Source organism: Pleurodeles waltl, chromosome 11 (genome assembly GCF_031143425.1).
Source record: "Pleurodeles waltl isolate 20211129_DDA chromosome 11, aPleWal1.hap1.20221129, whole genome shotgun sequence".
Lineage (NCBI taxonomy): Eukaryota > Metazoa > Chordata > Amphibia > Caudata > Salamandridae > Pleurodeles > Pleurodeles waltl.
Genome location: NC_090450.1, coordinates 144745701 through 144764439, shown reverse-complemented (window position 1 = coordinate 144764439; position 18739 = coordinate 144745701). Strand labels below are relative to the sequence as shown.

The following is an 18739-nucleotide window of genomic DNA, read 5'->3' as shown; positions in this document are numbered from 1 at the left end:
ACACAAGGGGTGGGGGGGCACAGAAAGAATGCAGGGCACGGAATCTGGTACAGGACATGCAAGCAGGCAAAGTAAGTAGGAATGGGTAAGCTGGAACAGGCAAAGCAGGCAGCCACAAGGGGAAAAAATGGGACATAACAAGCTAGATGGGAAATGGAGCAGGGACAGTTGAGAACAAATGAAAACAAGGCAAATAAGGAACGACAAAGGAAAGCAGGGTGTGGTAAGCAAGCTGGGACAGGGGTGAGCTGTGACAGGAGGAAAGGATATGGTTACCAAACGTGGACAGGATAGACCGAGTAAGGGCAGTGAAGTCATACAAGGACCGAAGAGACAGTATATTAGGACAGAGCAGACGGATACTGGGAGAATGCCCAGGGTTAGGAGCTACAAATCAAGTTCATTTTATAAAAGCTGGAACGAACACGGGGAGAAGGACAGGGGAGAGCAAGAAAACACAGGGACAGTGTATAATAACAGAGGTAGAGGGAGCTGGAACGTGGACCAAAAGCAAGGACAGGGTTGAGCAGGCACTGAATGGGAGACCACAAAAAACACCCATGGCTAAGGGAGGAAGATACGGGCATAACAAAGACCAGCTGTGGACTAAAGAAGAAGGAGGAGCATGAAAGAAAATCAGGGAGAGGGAAGACGAGGAGCGAATGGAGCCAGTGAGATCTGAGGCGATCAAGAGCAGAGATGCCAGGTGAGAACTGGTGGGGGCATGCAGGGTAAAGGTGAGAACATTCAAGGGCACAGTAAGGAGGGCATGTGGGGGAAAGCAAACAAGGACAGGATCGACAGGTAGAAACTGTGGCAAAGAGAAATGGTCCAGACGCTGAAACCAGTGGCATGCACATAACCAATAAACTACCCGCATGCGTGTTTAAAATGTTTCTTTACTAAGTAAATTCATATCCTAGAGTGCCCAGTAAGTGGGCAGCGGTGTACACCACTCTACAGTGCTGGGGCCAAGAACCCGTGTAGTCCATGAGGAAGTGGAAGGCAACCTTCAGGGGGAATGCATTTGGTGGAAAGTCTATGACTATCTGTGAGATAAGTGAGGTGCCACACATCATTTGGTGTTAAGCCACTGTAAACTTACTCTTATCTACGTCTATTACTTGAAGGTATTGGCAAACTACTTAAGGAGTTTTCCAACCATGCACTCACTATACTCTTGAGTGTGGAGTTCTCTGCCCTAATTACAGTGTCTCCAGGAGTGCAGAACTCGGCACAGGAGTGTAGAGTCCTACAACTCTGCACCTAGTTTGTGAACATCTAAAAGTACTAAAAACGTACAGAAAAGTGCAAGTTTACCTTTCAGAATAGCGCCCCATATGTATTGAAAGCAGCATTCACTTCAAGAAACAATGGGCTAAGAGAAGGATAAAAATGGGGCGGGTTGTACTGGGGCACCATTTTAAGGAGCCAACTGAAGGAAGAGTGAAACAAAGCAGGGCTTCAGTTCTGGGAGCCTAATGATACAAGTGCCACTGCACAATTTCGCTGTTTACACTAGAATAAATTCCTAAAACAAGCCTCCAAAGGTCAGGATGAGGACCACCATTTCCTCCACAGGTTGCTTACTGAGTGTGACTTTACTTCAGTTGCAGACACTGTTCTCCTTAGAGTCTGAATCAGTTTCTTTTTGTTTGGACAGCGGCTTTCCCCAATCCCTTGTAGCGCTTACTATAGCACCAGGGACGTGATCAACACAAAGCTTCTTTGCAAGTGTCTTTGCGAGTGTGGTCATTAACCAGCATGGGCCTGGCTGAGGGGGCACTGCTGTGGGGGGAAAGGGGTGGAGTGTGCTTTTAACAGGCAGGGTGGGCTGGGGGGCGTTGCAGTCCTGTAGCAAGTACGGAGAAAATGAAGTGGGGTGATGGAGGAGATTAATATCTTCCATGTTAGGTCCAACAGGAAAGACCATGAATACAGATTTCAGCAGACACAAATTTTGAAATCCAGTGTTACTGTTTGCTACACTGTGTGACTGTGGGTAGATTATCACCCCATAAACAGAAAGTACCATCAGAGGCATCCAGCTGCCTTGAGTGGGAGGAGACCGGTACCAGAAGCAGTACTTCGGCCTGTGGCCAGTCTCCACGGCACAACGGCAGACGTGAGGAAGAGCTGACGAGCAAAATAACAACGTAGTAGCCAGCCAATGGTAAGAAATGGTCATAGAAGCCATATGGGAGCCAGCCACTGGTAGGTCAAGGTAAATAATGCAAACGATTGCCCGAGTACAGCGCAAGCGCTGTGCAGGCCAAACCTAACAAAAAGCAGTTAGTGTCATGAAAGCAAGACCACATTAGGCATTCCCCCATCTGAGCAGCTGACAAAACAGTTGATTATGACTTCGGCGGCCAAAAAAGCCCTTCCACTGAAGTCCCAACGGGTAGGTTGCTGTTCTCTCCCCACCAGACCCATTACGAGTTTTCCGCTAGGTCAGCGGGAAACTGCCTACAGCATTGTCTCCGGCTCGAGCTGGCAGCAATGCTATAGTGCATTAGGGTGCACCAGCATCCGTCGCGAAGTTTACTGTCTGCAAACCAGACAGTGAACACTGCGATGGGGCTGGTCAGGGGGCCCCTGTAATGCCCATGCTGGAAAATAGCTATGCCCAAAACCTCCTTTGGCTAAACTCCTTCTATTGAGACTGTGAAGCCTAAGTAATCTACTTCTTTTATCATTAGTATGGACTTTTTGTAATGTAAGGTTAGCCTACCGGTTGTTTTACACTGTTAATATTTTACTTAACATTGAGATGCACTGTTCTTCAGTAGCCCTGTAAATTTAGTATACTCCTGAGAGAAGAAACATTGTTCTAATAGAGAAACAACATGCTCAACGATAGCTAGAATATACCAACTGCAGTAGCCAACCCAAAATGCCATCTGGTTGTACAATGGAAATTTAATTTCTAAAGTATTCGGTGCTACATGGCACCAATTACATAATAGTATAGAAACTAGTGACGTAGTGACTTATATATATATATATATATGCACTATATGCGCAACATCTCCTGAATTTTAAAGGGGTTCTTTAAGAAGATACTCCTGCAATAAGTTCCAATGCTTAGCGGGTGAAACGGAGAATGCTTTGTGTTATGCAGAGGGACGAAAATATTGTTTCAAACATATTGTGGTGCAAGATGTTGGGTCAAAAATATATTGTACATTCAAAAATATTGGGGGACTGAATACAGAAGGTAAGAATATCACTTTAGGTATATTGTTTTTTTAAAAATATTGTTGCATTAATATTGTTTACTTTAATATGGTTGCATTTACTATGTTTAAATAAATATGTATTAGTTACATTTAAGGTATTCATATTACTGGTTCATATATTTGTAATAAATGTTTTTACATGTAATTATTTATTTATAATTTAATAAGGGGTTGTTGGGTTTGTAGGAGTATAAGGTGGTAATTATTTTAAATTCTAAGTTGTGTTCATTTTAATGTCATTTTATCTTAAATAAATATCCAATTGTTAATTATTATTTGTTCCTACAAGTGTTCATTTTGGTTAAAAAATACATAAGACATACAACACATCAGGAGGCAAACTATTTACCATAATTTCACAGTCATTAACACCAAAACCAGCACTGAATATACATATAAATAAGGCTAAAAGCCTAAAGTATTTGCTGCAGTTCCAGCAATAACCTAAATACACATAAAATGAATGAGGAAGGATGCAAAGTGCCACTGTATTATCATAATATGACCATGCAGCCCATAAACTCTCCTCATGAACCAAACACAATGTAGGTATTTTGTCCACCTACAAACAAATTCTCTTGTGTCAGACATGAAAATCCTCCCTGCAATAACCTCCTGCTGAACTACCAGATACCCTATCCATTCACTATTTGGAACATGAACTGGGTGGAAAAAAAAAAACACATTATATGCGCTGCTATTTTCTTGGAAAGATTACAAGAATGGCAGAAAGGAAATGGTTGCCGCACAGTACAATTTTGTTCAAAGGCTATTTGTAGGCAGAATAAAATGTCTAAACTTTAAGAATAACTGCCTGGCCATGAGCAGCGCGATTACATCCACAATATATATATTTTGTAAACATATTTCCCAAATTAAGCATACATCAGCTAGCAACATCCAGCAGCAGTAGACAGCACAGATAGCAAAATTCAAATCAATGCAGTACATTCAATACTTGAAATCTTATTTTTAAATACTTGAAGAAGATTCGATGTCCTAAACCATATTCCTGTTGAAGCTCAATAAAAGAACACTGATTCGTTGAATAGAAATCCCCCATTCTGTGAATACAAGATTGTTCCTATTGTCTACCAATGAAATCATATAATATTATTGGAAATAACAGTGACCGCCAAGAAGGTTATATAAATTGTATTGTTTAATAGCCAACAACTTACAAATGTTATATCATGTATTTCAGACCGGGGTCACAACCTTGAATTTTACTTTTCTATAGTAGCTGGCCTTGATCTGATGTACGAAGCAGCTACGCACCTGGGTGCCAAGCGATAACTCGTAGATGGTGGGGGGGAGCTCGATTTACATCTGATCCTGTTGGACGATCTTGTTCTTCCGAGAACAGACTGGCCATATGGTGGAGAAGGGCCGCCCAGTAACAAAATATAAAGTTAGGAGCTCATGAATTCACCGCAGGTCTGAGTTTATCTTACATAGTAAGGTGTCCTGATTGATCAGATATATAGTATGGACTTTGGGTGATATCTTTTCATGTAGTGAAATCAATTCTAGGAGAATCTGCCAGGTCAATATAATCTGTGCTTATTATATGGGTTTTTACCCAGTTAAGTAGGTAGCCAGACTTTTTTCCAAATTCAAAGGCCAACCTCTCAACCTCATAAAGTGCACTCTGGGGATCGGAGGTTATTACAGTGATATCGTCTACGTAGGCTTGCACCTTAGGGTTAAATTCTCTTATACAAACTGGTTTTCAATAATTTGTTGTATAAATGAGTCAACATAGTGGGTAAAAAGAATTGGAAAGCAGGGACAGCTCTGCCTTGTACCTCTCGTAATGAAAATAACTCCAGATTCCCAGGTCATGATTTGAAGCTTGGCGAACGGAGTATAATATACTGCCCTAATTGCTTTAATCACATGTGGGCCGAATTCCTTCTGTTCCAATGTGGACCATAAAAACTTCCAAGGTACTCTGTCAAATGCCTTTTCAGCATCAAGGAGGATCATGGCTATCCGGCCCCCAGTAACTTCGGCTATATCGAACAGAGTGATGGTACGTCTGACATGATCAGAGGTTCCTCTGCCTGGGATAAACCCATGTTGCCACAGCAAAACCAGATGGGCTACACCCCTCCCCAAATAGGCCGCAGAATTTTGGCACATAGTTTGGAGTCATAATTGACATGGGTGATCAGTCGATAGCAGCCAGGGTTGTCTGATGGTTTTTTATTTTAAGACAAGAAATCTGGGGCATACAGGGCTATCTCCGCATAGAATTCCCCTTGAATTTTAAAAAGTATTTTATCAGGCCCTGCTGCTTTACTTGAAGCCAAAGATTTTAATGCACTGGCAATTTCTTCAGGGGTGATATCGACTTCCAAATCTCTACAGGTCTCACCATTAAGATATTGCCCTCCCTCCTGTGATTGGATCCCTTCTGAGAACATTGACAAATCTTCGTGGTATAGTTTCTGATGGTAGTATCTTGAGAACTTTTTTGATGTCTCATGTCTACCTCAAAAAAAGTTGTCAAAGGAAGGAGTACATTTAAAATGTTAAAGAAAAAACTGTGGTCAAAAGGTCCATGTTTAGAGTTACTGACTTCCTTTTCTGATAGATATTTCCAATAAATGTTGGTGGGGTTCCTGCCCTGTTCTACCATAGGTCTTTCAGATCAAGTGTCATGTCAAAGCTCTCATATAGTTGAGCTCTGGGATTTTGTGTCGGGTATCCACAATATTTGCCTCTTCATGAGCTAATCAATATTGTGATTATTCCTCAGTACAGCATAATGTTTGCATTAACCCCTTCGCTGCCAGGCCTTTTCCCCCTCCTGTGCCGAGCCTTTTTTTGGCTATTTGGGGCAGTCGCGCTTAGGCCCTTATAACTTTTTGTTCACATAAGCTACCCACACCAAATTTGCGTCCTTTTATTCCCCCCCAACATCCTAGGGATTCTAGAGGTACCCAGACTTTGTGGGTTACTCAGAAGGAGGCCAAGAAATTAGCCAAAATACAGTGAAAAATTCGTTTTTTTTCAAAAAAATGGGAAAAAGGGGCTGCAGAAGAAGGCTTGTGGTTTTTCCCCTGAAAATGGCATCAACAAAGGATTTGCGGTGCTAAATTCACCAGTTTCCCAGCTTTCAGGAACAGGCAGACTTGAATCAGAAAACCCAATTTTTTCAACACAATTTTTGCATTTTACTGGGACATACCCCATTTTTACCATTTTTTCTGCTTTCAGCCTCCTTCCAGTCAGTGACAGAAATGGGCGTGAAACCAATGCAGGATCCCAGAAACCGAAACATTTCTGAAAAGTAGACAAAACTCTGAATTCAGCAAGGGGTAATTTGTGTAGATCCTACAAGACTTTCCTACAGAAAATAACTGGGAAAAAAAAAAATTTGAAATTGAGGTGAAAAAAACTGCAATTTTTCCTCTACATTTTACTCTAACTATTTCCTGCAATGTCACATTTTTTAAAGCAATATACCGTTACGTCTGCTGGACTCTTCTGGTTGCGGGGATATATAGGGCTTGTAGGTTCATCAAGAACTCTAGGTACCCAGAGTCAATAAATGAGCTGCACCCTGCAGTGGGTTTTCATTCTATACGGGTATACAGCAATTCATTTGCTGAAATATAAAGAGTAAAAAATAGCTATCAAGAAAACCTTTGTATTTCCAAAATGGGCACAAGATAAGGTGTTGAGGAGCAGTGGTTATTTGCACATCACTGAATTCTGGGGTGCCCATACTAGCATGTGAATTACAGGGCATTTCTCAAATAGACGTCTTTTTTACACACTCTTATATTTGGAAGGAAAAAAATGTAGAGAAAGACAAGGGGCAATAACACTTGTTTTGCTATTCTATGTTCCCCCAAGTCTCCCGATAAAAATGATACCTCACTTGTGTGAGTAAGCGTAGCGCTTGCGACAGGAAATGCCCCTAAACACAACGTGGACACATCCCATTTTTTGACAGAAAACAGAGGTGTTTTTTGCAAAGTGCCTACCTGTAGATTTTGGCCTCTAGCTCAGCCGGAACCTAGGGAAACCTACCAAATCTGTGCATTTTTGAAAACTAGAGACCTAGGGGAATCCAAGATGGGGTGACTTGTGGGGCTCTGACCAGGTTCTGTTACCCAGAATCCTTTGCAAACCTCAGAATTTGGCTAAAAAAAATAAAATAAAAAAAAATTCCTCACATTTCGGTGACAGAAAGTTCTGGAATCTGAGAGGAGCCACAAATTTCCTTCCACCCAGCGTTCCCCCAAGTCTCCCGATAAAAATTATACCTCACTTGTTGCGGTAGGCCTAGCGCCCGTGACACGAAATGCCCCAAAACACAACGTGGACACCTCTGTTTTCTTTGAAAAAATCGGAGGTGTTTTTTGCAAAGTGCCTACCTGTGGATTTTGGCCACTAGCTCAGCCGGCCACGGGGGGGCAGAAATGGCCTAAAATAAATTTGCCCCCACCCCCGGGGAGCGACCCTTGCCTACGGGGTCGCTCCCCTTGCGTGACGGAGCAACAAAAAAAAAAAACCCTGGTGGTTTCTGCCCCCTTTGGGGGCAGATTGACCTAAAATCGTCCGATCTGCCCCCAAAGTGGGCAGAAATGGCCTAGATACAATTTGCCCCTCCAGGGGAGCAACCCTTGCCTAAGGGGTCGCTTCCCATCTGTAAAACAACAACAACAAAAATCCCCGGTGCCTAGTGGTTTCTGCCCCCCTTGGGGGCAGATCGGCCTAATTAAAATAGGCCTAAAATAAATTTGCCCCGAGCGGAACGACCGCTCCCCTTACGTGAAATTCACGAAGAAAAAAAAAAAAACCTCCCTGATGTCTAGAGGTTTTTGTCCCCCTTGGGGCAGATTGGCCTCATAAAAATAGGCCAATCTGCCCCTAAGGGGGGCAGAAATGGCCTAAATATAATTTCCCCCCTATGGGAGCGACCCTTGCCTAAGAGGGTCGCTCACCACCTCTAAAATAAAAAAATTATCCCTGGTGTCTAGGTTGTGCATTTAGACAGAGCGCACTCTGAGGATGCTGTCAGGGGTGGCCCCCTGCACAACCCATGCCATGTGCAAGGACAGCACAGGAGCCCCCCTGTGGTCCTCAGCACTGGCTTTCCGCCCTGCCATGAAAAGGCTGGCAGAATGAGGACTCGTGATCAGCACAGTTGTGCTGAACTCAGTGCTGCGGTGGCGGACCACGACTCTGACTACCACCACCCGACCGCAATCCATGATCCTGGCAGTGGTCCCCTGGACATCCGACTGCCAGGGTTGTAATCGGGCACTCAGTCCGACCACCACCTAAAGAATAAGTTACTTACCTTCGGTAACGCTTTTTCTGGTGGATACAATAACTACCTGTGGATTCCTCACCTAAAGAATTCTCCCCTCGCGCCAGCCTCGACGGAAATTTCTTCTAGCTCTGCACGTCGACGTCACAATCGCCTGACGTCATCTAGGCAATAAGAAGCCCTCGTCGACGTGCAGACGTCAGTTATCACCATTTTTTACGTGCTATAGAGGCGAACATTGACCTTAAAGAGAACATAGTCACATGAAATGAAAACACATTTATTACAATAAAATAAAATTAGGTAACAGCAATAACTGCTCTATATAAAAGTAAAATATGTCCGTCAAGTCCAAACATGTTTTCCTTGAACGATCTAAAATAGAGAAAAAAATGTATATACAGATGCCACAACTATTTACATAATTCAGGTATATACATACATACAAGACAAAGGATGCTCACCTATGGATTTCATGGTATGACCAGTCAGGCAACGGGGAGGCGGGTGGGACCGTGAGGAATCCACAGGTAGTTACTGTATCCACCAGAAAAAGCGTTACCGAAGGTAAGTAACTTATTCTTCTGATGGATACACCTACCTGTGGATTCCTCACCTAAAGAATAGAGTCCCAAAGCAGTACTACCTCCAGAGGTGGGTGCCCGAATGGTCAAACCAAGAAATCCTGCAGCACCGAGCGAGCAAAATGGCCATCCCTCCTAGCCTCAGAATCCAAACAATAATGCTTGACAAAAGTACGGAGGGACGCCCAAGTCGCCGCCCTGCAGATGTCAACCACAGGAACACCCCTAGCCAAAGCCGAAGAAGCAGCCTTAGCTCTGGTGGAATGGGCACGAAGCCCCACAGGTGGTTCTTTCTTCGCCAAGGAATAACATTTTAATACATAGAATGACCCACCTGGATAGCGTTCTCTTGTGGACTGCTCTACCTTTCCTCTTCCCCACGTATCCAACGAAGAGCTGAACTCCTTCGTCCTGTCGACATAGAAGCTCAGCGCTCTTCATGGATCCAGTTGGTGGAGCCTCTCTTCCTCCTTGGATGGATGAGGCGGAGGGTAAAAGGAAGAGAGAGTAATACACTGCCCCAAGTGAAAGGGTGTAACAACCTTCGGGAGGAAAGCCGCCTTGGTCCTTAACACCACTTTGTCCCTAAAGAAAGGTATGGAGACTCTACACTAAGGGCCTGAAGCTCACTGACCCTTCTCGCCGATGTTATGGCCACCAGGAAAACAGTCTTGAGAACTAGCAAACGCAAAGCACAAGAATGCATCGGTTCAAATGGAGAACCCATTAAAAAAAATTATACTAAATTAAGGTCCCACTGAGGCATAACAAATGGTGATGGTGGAAATTTATTAGTAAGCCCCTTAAACCTCAAAACAATAGGAGACTTAAACAAGGAAGGCTGATCAGGGAGGCACAGAAAAGCCGACAGTGCAGATAAATAACCCTTAACTGTGGCAACCGCACAACCCTTCTGTGCCAGGAAAAGAGCAAATGATAATACGTCAGATAAACGAGCCTTTAATGGATCAATTACGTTCTCTCCACACCAACATACAAATTTAGCCCAACGATTTGCATAGATCGACTTGGTGGAGTGTCGCCTGGCTGATAAAATAACATCCACCTCTTCCGGTGGGAGAGAAAAAGCACTCAGATTGCCCCGTTCAATCTCCAGGCATGAAGGTACAGACTCTGGAGGTGGGGGTGTAGAATCTGCCCCTGCGACTGCGAGAGGAGGTCCACCCTGTAAGGGAGATGGAGCGGAGGGCACAGAGAGAGGTGGAGAAGGTCTGAATACCACACCCTTCTTGGCCAATCCTGAGCTATTAAGATGACCTGGGCCCGGTCTTGGCAGATCTTGCTCAGAACTCCAGGAATCAGGGGTATGGGAGGAAACGCGTAAAGCAACTGATCCTTCCAGGACATCTGAAACGCATCCCCCCAAAGCTCCTTGCACCGGATAGTGGAGGCTGCAAAATAACGGGCACTGCGCATTCTCCTGAGTTGCAAACAGATCTATCTGCGGATATCCCCACATCTGGAAGATGTACAGAACCAGATCTGGATAAAGACGCCACTTGTGGCCGACCGAGTTGCGTCGACTGAGAACGTCCGCACGCATGTTCAGAGCTCCGGCCAAATGATGTGCTACCAAGCAGATCTTGTGGTCCTGAAGCCTGGACCACAGTCGAAGAGCTTCTCTGCAGAGAAGATACGATCCCACTCCTCCCTGCTTGTTTATATACCACATTGCGGTAGTGTTGGCAGTCAGGATCTGGACTGACTGACCGTTAATGGAAGGGAGGAAGGCCTTGAGAGAGAGACGTACTGCCCGCTATTCCAACAGACCTCCAGGTCCCCCAGATGAGCCCCCCACCCTAGAGTGGAAGCATCCGTTACCACTGTGGCCACTGGTGGTGGCAGCGAGAACGGCCTTCCTTGCGACAGGTTGTCGACTGCTGCCCACCACTGAAGATCCACCGCAGTTTCTCTGGAGATCTTTATCGATTCCTCGAGATCCCCTTTGTGCTGAAATCACTACCTGCGGATGCACCACTGAAGAGCCCTCATGTGCCAGCGTGCATGAGTGACCAGCACTATGCAAGAAGCAAACAGATCGAGCAGACGAAGGACCTTGAGGACTGGAACTACTGCTCCATTTCGAAACATCGGAATCAACGCCTGAATGTCCTGAACCCACTGGGGCGGAGGAAAGGCCCGCTTCAATGTCGTGTCCAGTACTGCCCATATGAACAGGAGGCGTTGAGAGGGCTCCAGGTGAGATTTGGGCACATTGATTGTAAAACCCAGGTCGTACAACAATTGAGTTGTCGACTGGAGATGACGCAGCACGAGCTCCGGAGTCTTGGCTTTGATCAACCAATTGTCCAGATAGGGAAACACTGCTATCCCCCTTCTTCTGAGCTCTGCCGCTACCACCGCCATCACCTTTGTGAAGACTCGAGGTGCTGAAGTAAGACCAAACAGGAGGACCGCAAACTGATAATGCTGCGATCCCACCACAAACCGAAGATACTTCCTGTGCGATTTGAGGATCGGAAGATGGAAGTAGGCATCCTGCAAATCGACAGACACATCCAATCTCCTTCGTTCAACGCCAAAAGAACCTGTGAAAGGGTCAGCATTTTTAACTTTTCCTGCCTGAGGAACCAATTCAAAATCCTCAAGTCCAGAATTGGTCTTAACCGACCATCCTTTTTGGGGATCAGGAAGTATCTTGAATAACAGTCCTGACCTCTCTCCTGCTCGGGAACCAACTCTACTGCGCCTTTTGCCAATAGGGATAACACCTGTTGCAGTAACAGAAGATGGTCTTCCGAACAGAAGGATGGGCGGGGAGGGAAGGGAGGAGGGAACTCCCGAAAGGGAAGAGCATACCCTCTCTTCACAATGCCGATGACCCAAGAGTCTGTTGTTATAAGCTCCCACATTGGAAGAAAATGGGCAAGTCTCCCCCCTACCGGAGACAAGTGAACAGGGAGTGGTGGAGGACTAAGGCTGCTTTCCCTGCTGCACCCCTCCGAGGAAGAAGAGGCAGAGTGCTGCTGGGTGGCTCCTCTTGTATGGACTCTGCCCCTGCCCCTGAAGGATCTGTATGGCAGGGAGCTTGCAGATTGTTGTGGTGCCTGGAATCTGCCACAAAAGGAGGAGCCTCGTCCAAAACCCCTAAACCTCCTCTAAGACCTAAAGGAGGAGGAGGCAGCCGACTGAAGTCCTAACGACCTCGCTGTGGCCCTGCTCTCTTTAAATCGTTCAAGAGCAGAATCTGTCATTGTCCCAAAGAGTTTTCACCATCAAAAGGCAGATCCAGGAGAGTTGCCTGCACATCCGTTGAAAAGCCTGACGAACACAGCCAAGCCTGTTGTCTCGAAACTATGGATGTGCCCATAGCCCTTGCCACAGAGTCCGAAGTGTCTAACCCAGACTGGATCACCTGGGTAGCCGCCGCCGGAGCATCCGTCAGCAATTGTAACACTTCCTGCGACAAGTTTGGATGGCCTTTTGCTTCCTCCATAAGGGCATGAATATAACGTTCCAAAATGCAGGTTGCGTTGGTTGACTTCAAGGCCATACTGCATGAAGAAAAGGCCTTTTTTGCAGAATGGTCCATTTTCTTCGACTCCCTGTCCGCAGGGGTCCCGGGGAACGAGCCAGGAGAGGACCGGGAAGAACAGGTGGCCTGAACTACTAAGTTCTCTGGTGTAGGGTGCTTGAAGAGGAAGACAGGGTCACCTGGAGCAGTCCGATAGCGTTGTGCTACCGCCCTGTTGACAGCTGAAGAAGACACAGGTTTCTTCCAAACGTCTTTGATGGGGTCCAGGAGAGCCTCATTAAAAGGCAAGAGAGGCTCTGCCGCCACAGAAGTTGGATGTAGCACCTCTGTCAAAAGGTTCCTCTTCACCTCCGCAGCCGGAAGAGGAAGATCTAAGAAGTCTGCAGCTTTCCTTATCACTGCATGAAAAGATGCAGCTTCCTCAGTATACTCCCCAGGGGAAGCCAGATCCCAATCGCAGTGTCCAGCCCTTGAAAGTCACCGGAAGGCTCCAAGATTTCACCTTCTTCCAGGTGTTGTCTGTTGTACTCTTCCTCCTCCAGAAGGCGCAAAGCCAGACGTCTGGACCAGAGTCTAGACTCGAGATCTGGCGTCAGCCGACGCCGAAGATCTTCGTCGGCGCCAAACCTCGGATCCATCCGACGCCGGACCCTCCGGCTCCACAGGAACCTTGACTATGGACTGGATCCGAGGCGAATCCACCAGCGCCGTAGCAGGTGTCACAGGCCTCCTGGGCGACGTCAAGGGCATCGGTGCCGTGTCGGCTCCAGAAGCCAAAATTGGCATGAAGGGTATCGGTTTGTACGAAGCCAGAACACCCAAATTAAAGGCCAAAGGGGCCGGCGGACCTGCATGTCCTCCACCAAGCGCCATGGTGTAAAAAATGTTGAACATGGCATTCAAAAATGCCTCAGGATCCGTACCCGGCGCCGGGAAAGCCGGATATTGCTGCTGCACCGGCATAGAAGCTGATGATGGGCCAGACAACTCCTGCTCAGGAGAACCCTCTGGCCTCTGAGGAGGCTCTACCTCGAAAACCGACCCAGGTGAAGTCGGAGTCGTAGGAGTGACGGTCGGGCTAATCTCCCACGTCGGACGCCGCCGAGCTGGACCGTCCTCTACTCGATCGGCACCGGGAGTCGTGACGCAGCAAGAGTCTCCATGGCGATGATGACCCCTCGAAGAGGACTCTCTCCGATGACGCCTCTCCTTTTTCTTGGAACGGGCCAAGAATAATTTAGCCTTCCTTTCCTTAAGCGCCTTAGGGTTCATGCGCTGGCAGGAACCGCATGACTCGACCTCATGGTCGAAACTAAGGCACCAGAGCCAATTCTCATGGGGATCAGTAACCGACATTCGACCCCCGCACTGGTTACAAGGCTTAAAACCAGATTTTCTTGGCTGCGCCATTGTAACCGCCGATACGCAACTGTAGCTCCCTGTGAGCCTCGAAGAAAAACCGTTACTCGGGGGCACGGAAAAAAGGGAACTGAGGTCTGCACGTCGACGAGGGCTTCTTATTGCCTAGATGACGTCATACGGCGTTGCGTGGAGTCGGGCGATTGTGACGTCATTGTCGACGTGCAGAGCTAGAAGAAATTTCTGTTGAGGCTGGCGCGAGGGGAGAATTCTTTAGGTGAGGAATCCACAGGTAGGTGTATCCATCAGAAAACTAATATATATTATATATATATATATTCACACACACATATTACACACAATATATAGTTAGTTAGCATTCTTAAAAGTATGTTTATATTAATATTTGTTTTAAATTAAGTTTCATATTTAACATCTGTATGACCTTGCTTGTGAAAAATGAAAAATATCATTTTTAATGGTGAATTCCTGAATCTTTCCTACAACCCAAACAAACGTCAGAGCTAGCAGGCTAGTCATTTTCTAGTAAGTGACAGTACTTTTAACAAGCATTCTAAAATTGGCATGGGAGCTCCTTGATCTCTTAGGGCCATACTTTACCAGGTTTAAGAAAAAAGCAAGCAGCTGATGGGACATCAAGGGCAAGGAATAGAGAGACTGTTAGGTGCACAAGACTTTGCAATTAAATTCCCCAGTACAATCAAGGTCAGCCTATGGTAGAACACGGAAAAGCCTGCATCAGAACTATACTCTTGAGTAATATTCAAATGACCAAACTGGACCTCGTAAGGAGCTAGGCTTTCAGGTTGAGTCTTTATGGAGGAGGGTTGAACAAGACACATGCAGAAGATCTGTGAACTAATCTCAGTGTGGTCTCTGCCACACTGGAGCTATTACAAGTGGTGTCCTCTTGCTTTTTCTCAGTTTCTTGCCAGCAAGGGGAAATCAGGGAAAGGCCTAAGTAGTTTTTGCACAAGTTCTTTGAAGATAATTGCATATTTGCCCTCATATCGGAGCCTGTTTCTGCATCTCTTTTTGAGTTGCATGAGAAATAAGTGCAGATATATCCCCTCCATTCCTGGAAGATAGCCTGCATCTGATCTGGATCTAGTTCCCACTCAGTTTACATATCTGCAAGGACTGGATCAACATAGAAAACACATGCTGTTGTTGATTTCCCAAGTCCTAAAGATTTGTGCCTTCTCTTTGAACATATTCTGGCAATAACAAACCAGGGCGTGATTACATTTGTCTCTGCCTCATGCTTTTTTTTTTTTCCTTCTGCCTCCTTCTTTCTCCATGGCCGAGATGTGTCAATTTTTTAATGGTGATGACTGCAAAGATATAATAGACATGGTCAATTCTGCTGTAGTCTTCAGTTCTAATGCCGTAGCCATGTGATGCTTATCCCAGTCTGCCAAGCTGTTTGAAATTTGCCTGAGATGTTTTGCATGTTGACAAAGTAGTTCCAGATGTGTCAAGTGATGGAGAGATATTTGATGGGATAGCAACCGATGCTACACATGGTAGGTCAATAAAAGCATTTAATGAGGAATGATGATGGTAGCCTCAGGTGCCATCAACATGGCACAATTTAAAGATGTTGCAGGTAGACCGGCAGCAGACTGGGAGAAAACGGACTGCTACATAGCCATTGACTGTAAGGTCATCAACAAAAGATACCAACTGTCTCCTTACCACGGAAGATGCAGATGATGCGTGTACTGGAGATATTGATGAGACTCTTGAAGCTGCCTTTGATACATTGTGTTTGGTAGTGGAAGAAGAGGTTCCTATCAAATGCAGTTTTTGCAGGAAAGCAGCTGGACAACTAGGCAGCTAAATGTACATGCCAATACAGATTGTGGAAACTCCAACAGCTTTTCAGAGGTTTTGGGTAAATATCTGTAAAAAAACATGTTTGTTCAGGCTACCTGACTTAGAAGGTAAATTCTTTAGTATATTGAAGTCATGAATTTATAATGCTTTCGCTTTTCTATCTTTAGTGGAATTAGACTGTTGGGGACTCAGTACTAGATAGTTCACTATAGAGGTGGAATCTTTATGTAGAGAATCCCTAAGGGCAATTACTATTATCTGTTCTCCGACGTAGAGAGTTTTGGCTGGGAAGGTTTTACAATGTTATGAGAAATGGAGTCACCATCAAAGGAATTTTAGATGTCATCTGCATGAATGTTATTTAGGCCCAAGACAGAACTGAGCAAAAAGGAATTATTTTTTTCCTTCACAAGTGTTTGAGTTATGGTGGTAAAGTCTATTGTCTCGACTAGCCAGGTAAACCAGAACAACTCTACCTGGAAAGCTGGAAAGGGGGGAGGCAAAGGAAGGGGGGGGGGGGGGCAAAGGGGGGACCTAAGAAAAATCAATTAAACTGCAAATTAAACACTTTATCTGAAGAAAGAGTGTAGATCTGTCCACAGACTGATGCAACACGTGGTAGAAATACAACTATGGTTGTCCCAAAAGGGAGGGGGAGGTTGGAGTGCTTATTACATTCACTTCAGCAGCTTAAGATCAACAGATTACAAAAACTTGACTATTATTTGTGTATGACCATGCCAATATATTATTTAATGCAATATTTAAAAGATGACTGGGTGCAGCCAGCCTCCAAATAGGGAGCATTTCAAGCTTGTTAATATATGAAAGATTTAATGCTGGCAATGTAGGCAAAATTGTATATGCACGTGGGAACTTCTGTTGTATATTTTTAAGCAAAGCACATTTGGGGTGAAAAACCAAACAATCTGCTAGACGAGTCCAGCAGTAAAAAGATAGAAACGTTTAAATAAATAAAAAAAAATAAAAAAATTAAAAAGTGGTCAGTAAAGTTAGAAATCCTGCAAAGACTACCCTTGACCTGCAGCATGTATCAATCAGGACCACTGAATAGCTTTCATTGATGGGAAAAACCAGAATACAGCTCCACAAACAAAGACACACATTTTAATGGCAATTATTTTTTGCTTTACCGAAATGGCATGGCTTTGTAGAGGATGTTCAGTGGCTGTGGACCAGCAGTATACTTGCTAATTATGAGTGGCAGAAGTATCTGTAAGGGTACCATTGGAACAGCCATCAGAGCCAAATGTTCTTTGGGGACTCCTTGCTCAATTAATTTCAGTCCAGTCACAGCATCAGCTGCAGAGAATCCAACCTGCAAAAGATGTAACATTTGAATAGAGTTTCAGAGAAATCACTAACAAGCTTACTGTTTTCAGGATACTTTTTATTTAATACATTTTTAACAATTACTTTTGTAACCATATATCCTAGGTATATTTCACAACACCAACCTTCTAAAAGTTGCAATGTCCATTTATTAAAGATCAGATAAACCACATTTTTCAAACCAAACCATGAGAACATCTCTGCATTTCAGAAAGGCAATGCTCTTTCCAAATTTAAACCCCCCCAAGTCGAGAAATTAAACCTGTGATAATGTGACTAGAAAGGTTAGGAAGCAATGTTAGAACTATAAATGGTCCAAGTGTTGTTCAATGTAGAGATGCACTAAGGTGATCAGAGGTGGCCTTTACATTCCAACCTTCGCACAAAAGACTGCATATTATTATTCCATTTTCTCAATCAACTACAGTATAAAGATGAAGTAACCATTAAGGCCACAAAGTTACTCCTAGTCTGTATACTCTCACCTATTCTCAACCTGACGGGTACCATACAACCTTCTTGTATGGCCAAAAACGTAACACTAGTTGTTAATAAAAGTCTTGTTGACTGCTCTAGGTCACCTTATATATTTCTGAATTGGAGTCATCTTTAACTAATACAAGCGCCTGCCCTGCCAAAACTAAGAGTTGTCTGACACCCATGCTGCTGTACGTAAAGGATACGGTCCTCTTGGATAGAACTCATGTGGGCATCCATTACTCCATAGATTGCTTTGCAAGCTATTGTACAGATAATAGCTTGAGTATAAATTATGAGAAATCAAATTTATTTTCAGGAAAGGTAAATTATTAAAACCACATTTGAACCTAAATGCAGAGTACATTAACAAGGCTCAATCGCTTAAGTATTTAGGAATTTGGTTCCAAGACAATGGGAGTCGTGTGCATCATCAAACAAAATTAAAGATAAAATGCCAGTCACTAATGTTTGTCAGTTTGTCTAATAAATTTCTCTGTTCCATCGATCAAAACGGTGTTAGGCGTAATCAATAAGATATTTATGCCTACTCTAAGCTATGGTCCCAAACAATCCATCTTGATTAAACTCATGCAACTTATTTAAATGTGTTTCCTATTTGATTAAAACACAGAGTATTTTAATAAATGTGCAACAAAACTTCTTGGTATTGATGTAAAATTGAAAAACAATTTTCACCAAAAAATAGCTAATGTAGACCTAACATGAAAAAGGTGAACAATAAGCAAAACTTTATCATCTCTCAGGCTTCAGTTATTGTTAAAGAAAACAAACCTGAACCTGCAAGCAGTGTGTGGTGGCTTTTCAAAGGGACTTATGAAAAACAAATATGTGCTCTTTCTTTTGTATCCAATCTAAAAACATACCAATCCTGGAATCATTCTGGAGTGCTATTAAGTCCCTACAGCAAAGTACCAGATGAGTCAAAAGCCCATGCAGGAGGTGGCCATCTTGTGGCTCACTGGGCTATGTGGAAAATGATTCCCCGGGATTTCATCTGGCACAGTATGCACCTGCAAGCTTAGCTCTGCTGGGT

The 18739-nt window shown here is 44.4% G+C and overlaps 1 protein-coding gene across 3 annotated transcripts in view; it reads right to left on the bottom strand.

Moving 5' to 3' along the window:
* The window catches only part of SLC33A1 (solute carrier family 33 member 1), an 89083-nt gene that overhangs the window by 38668 nt on the left and 31676 nt on the right, over positions 1–18739 (bottom strand). For all 3 annotated transcript variants that reach the window (XM_069213302.1, XM_069213301.1, XM_069213303.1), the window contains exon 4: positions 17007–17191. In XM_069213302.1, the coding sequence (XP_069069403.1) occupies positions 17007–17191 (185 nt within the window). The remainder of the gene's footprint in view (positions 1–17006; positions 17192–18739) is intronic.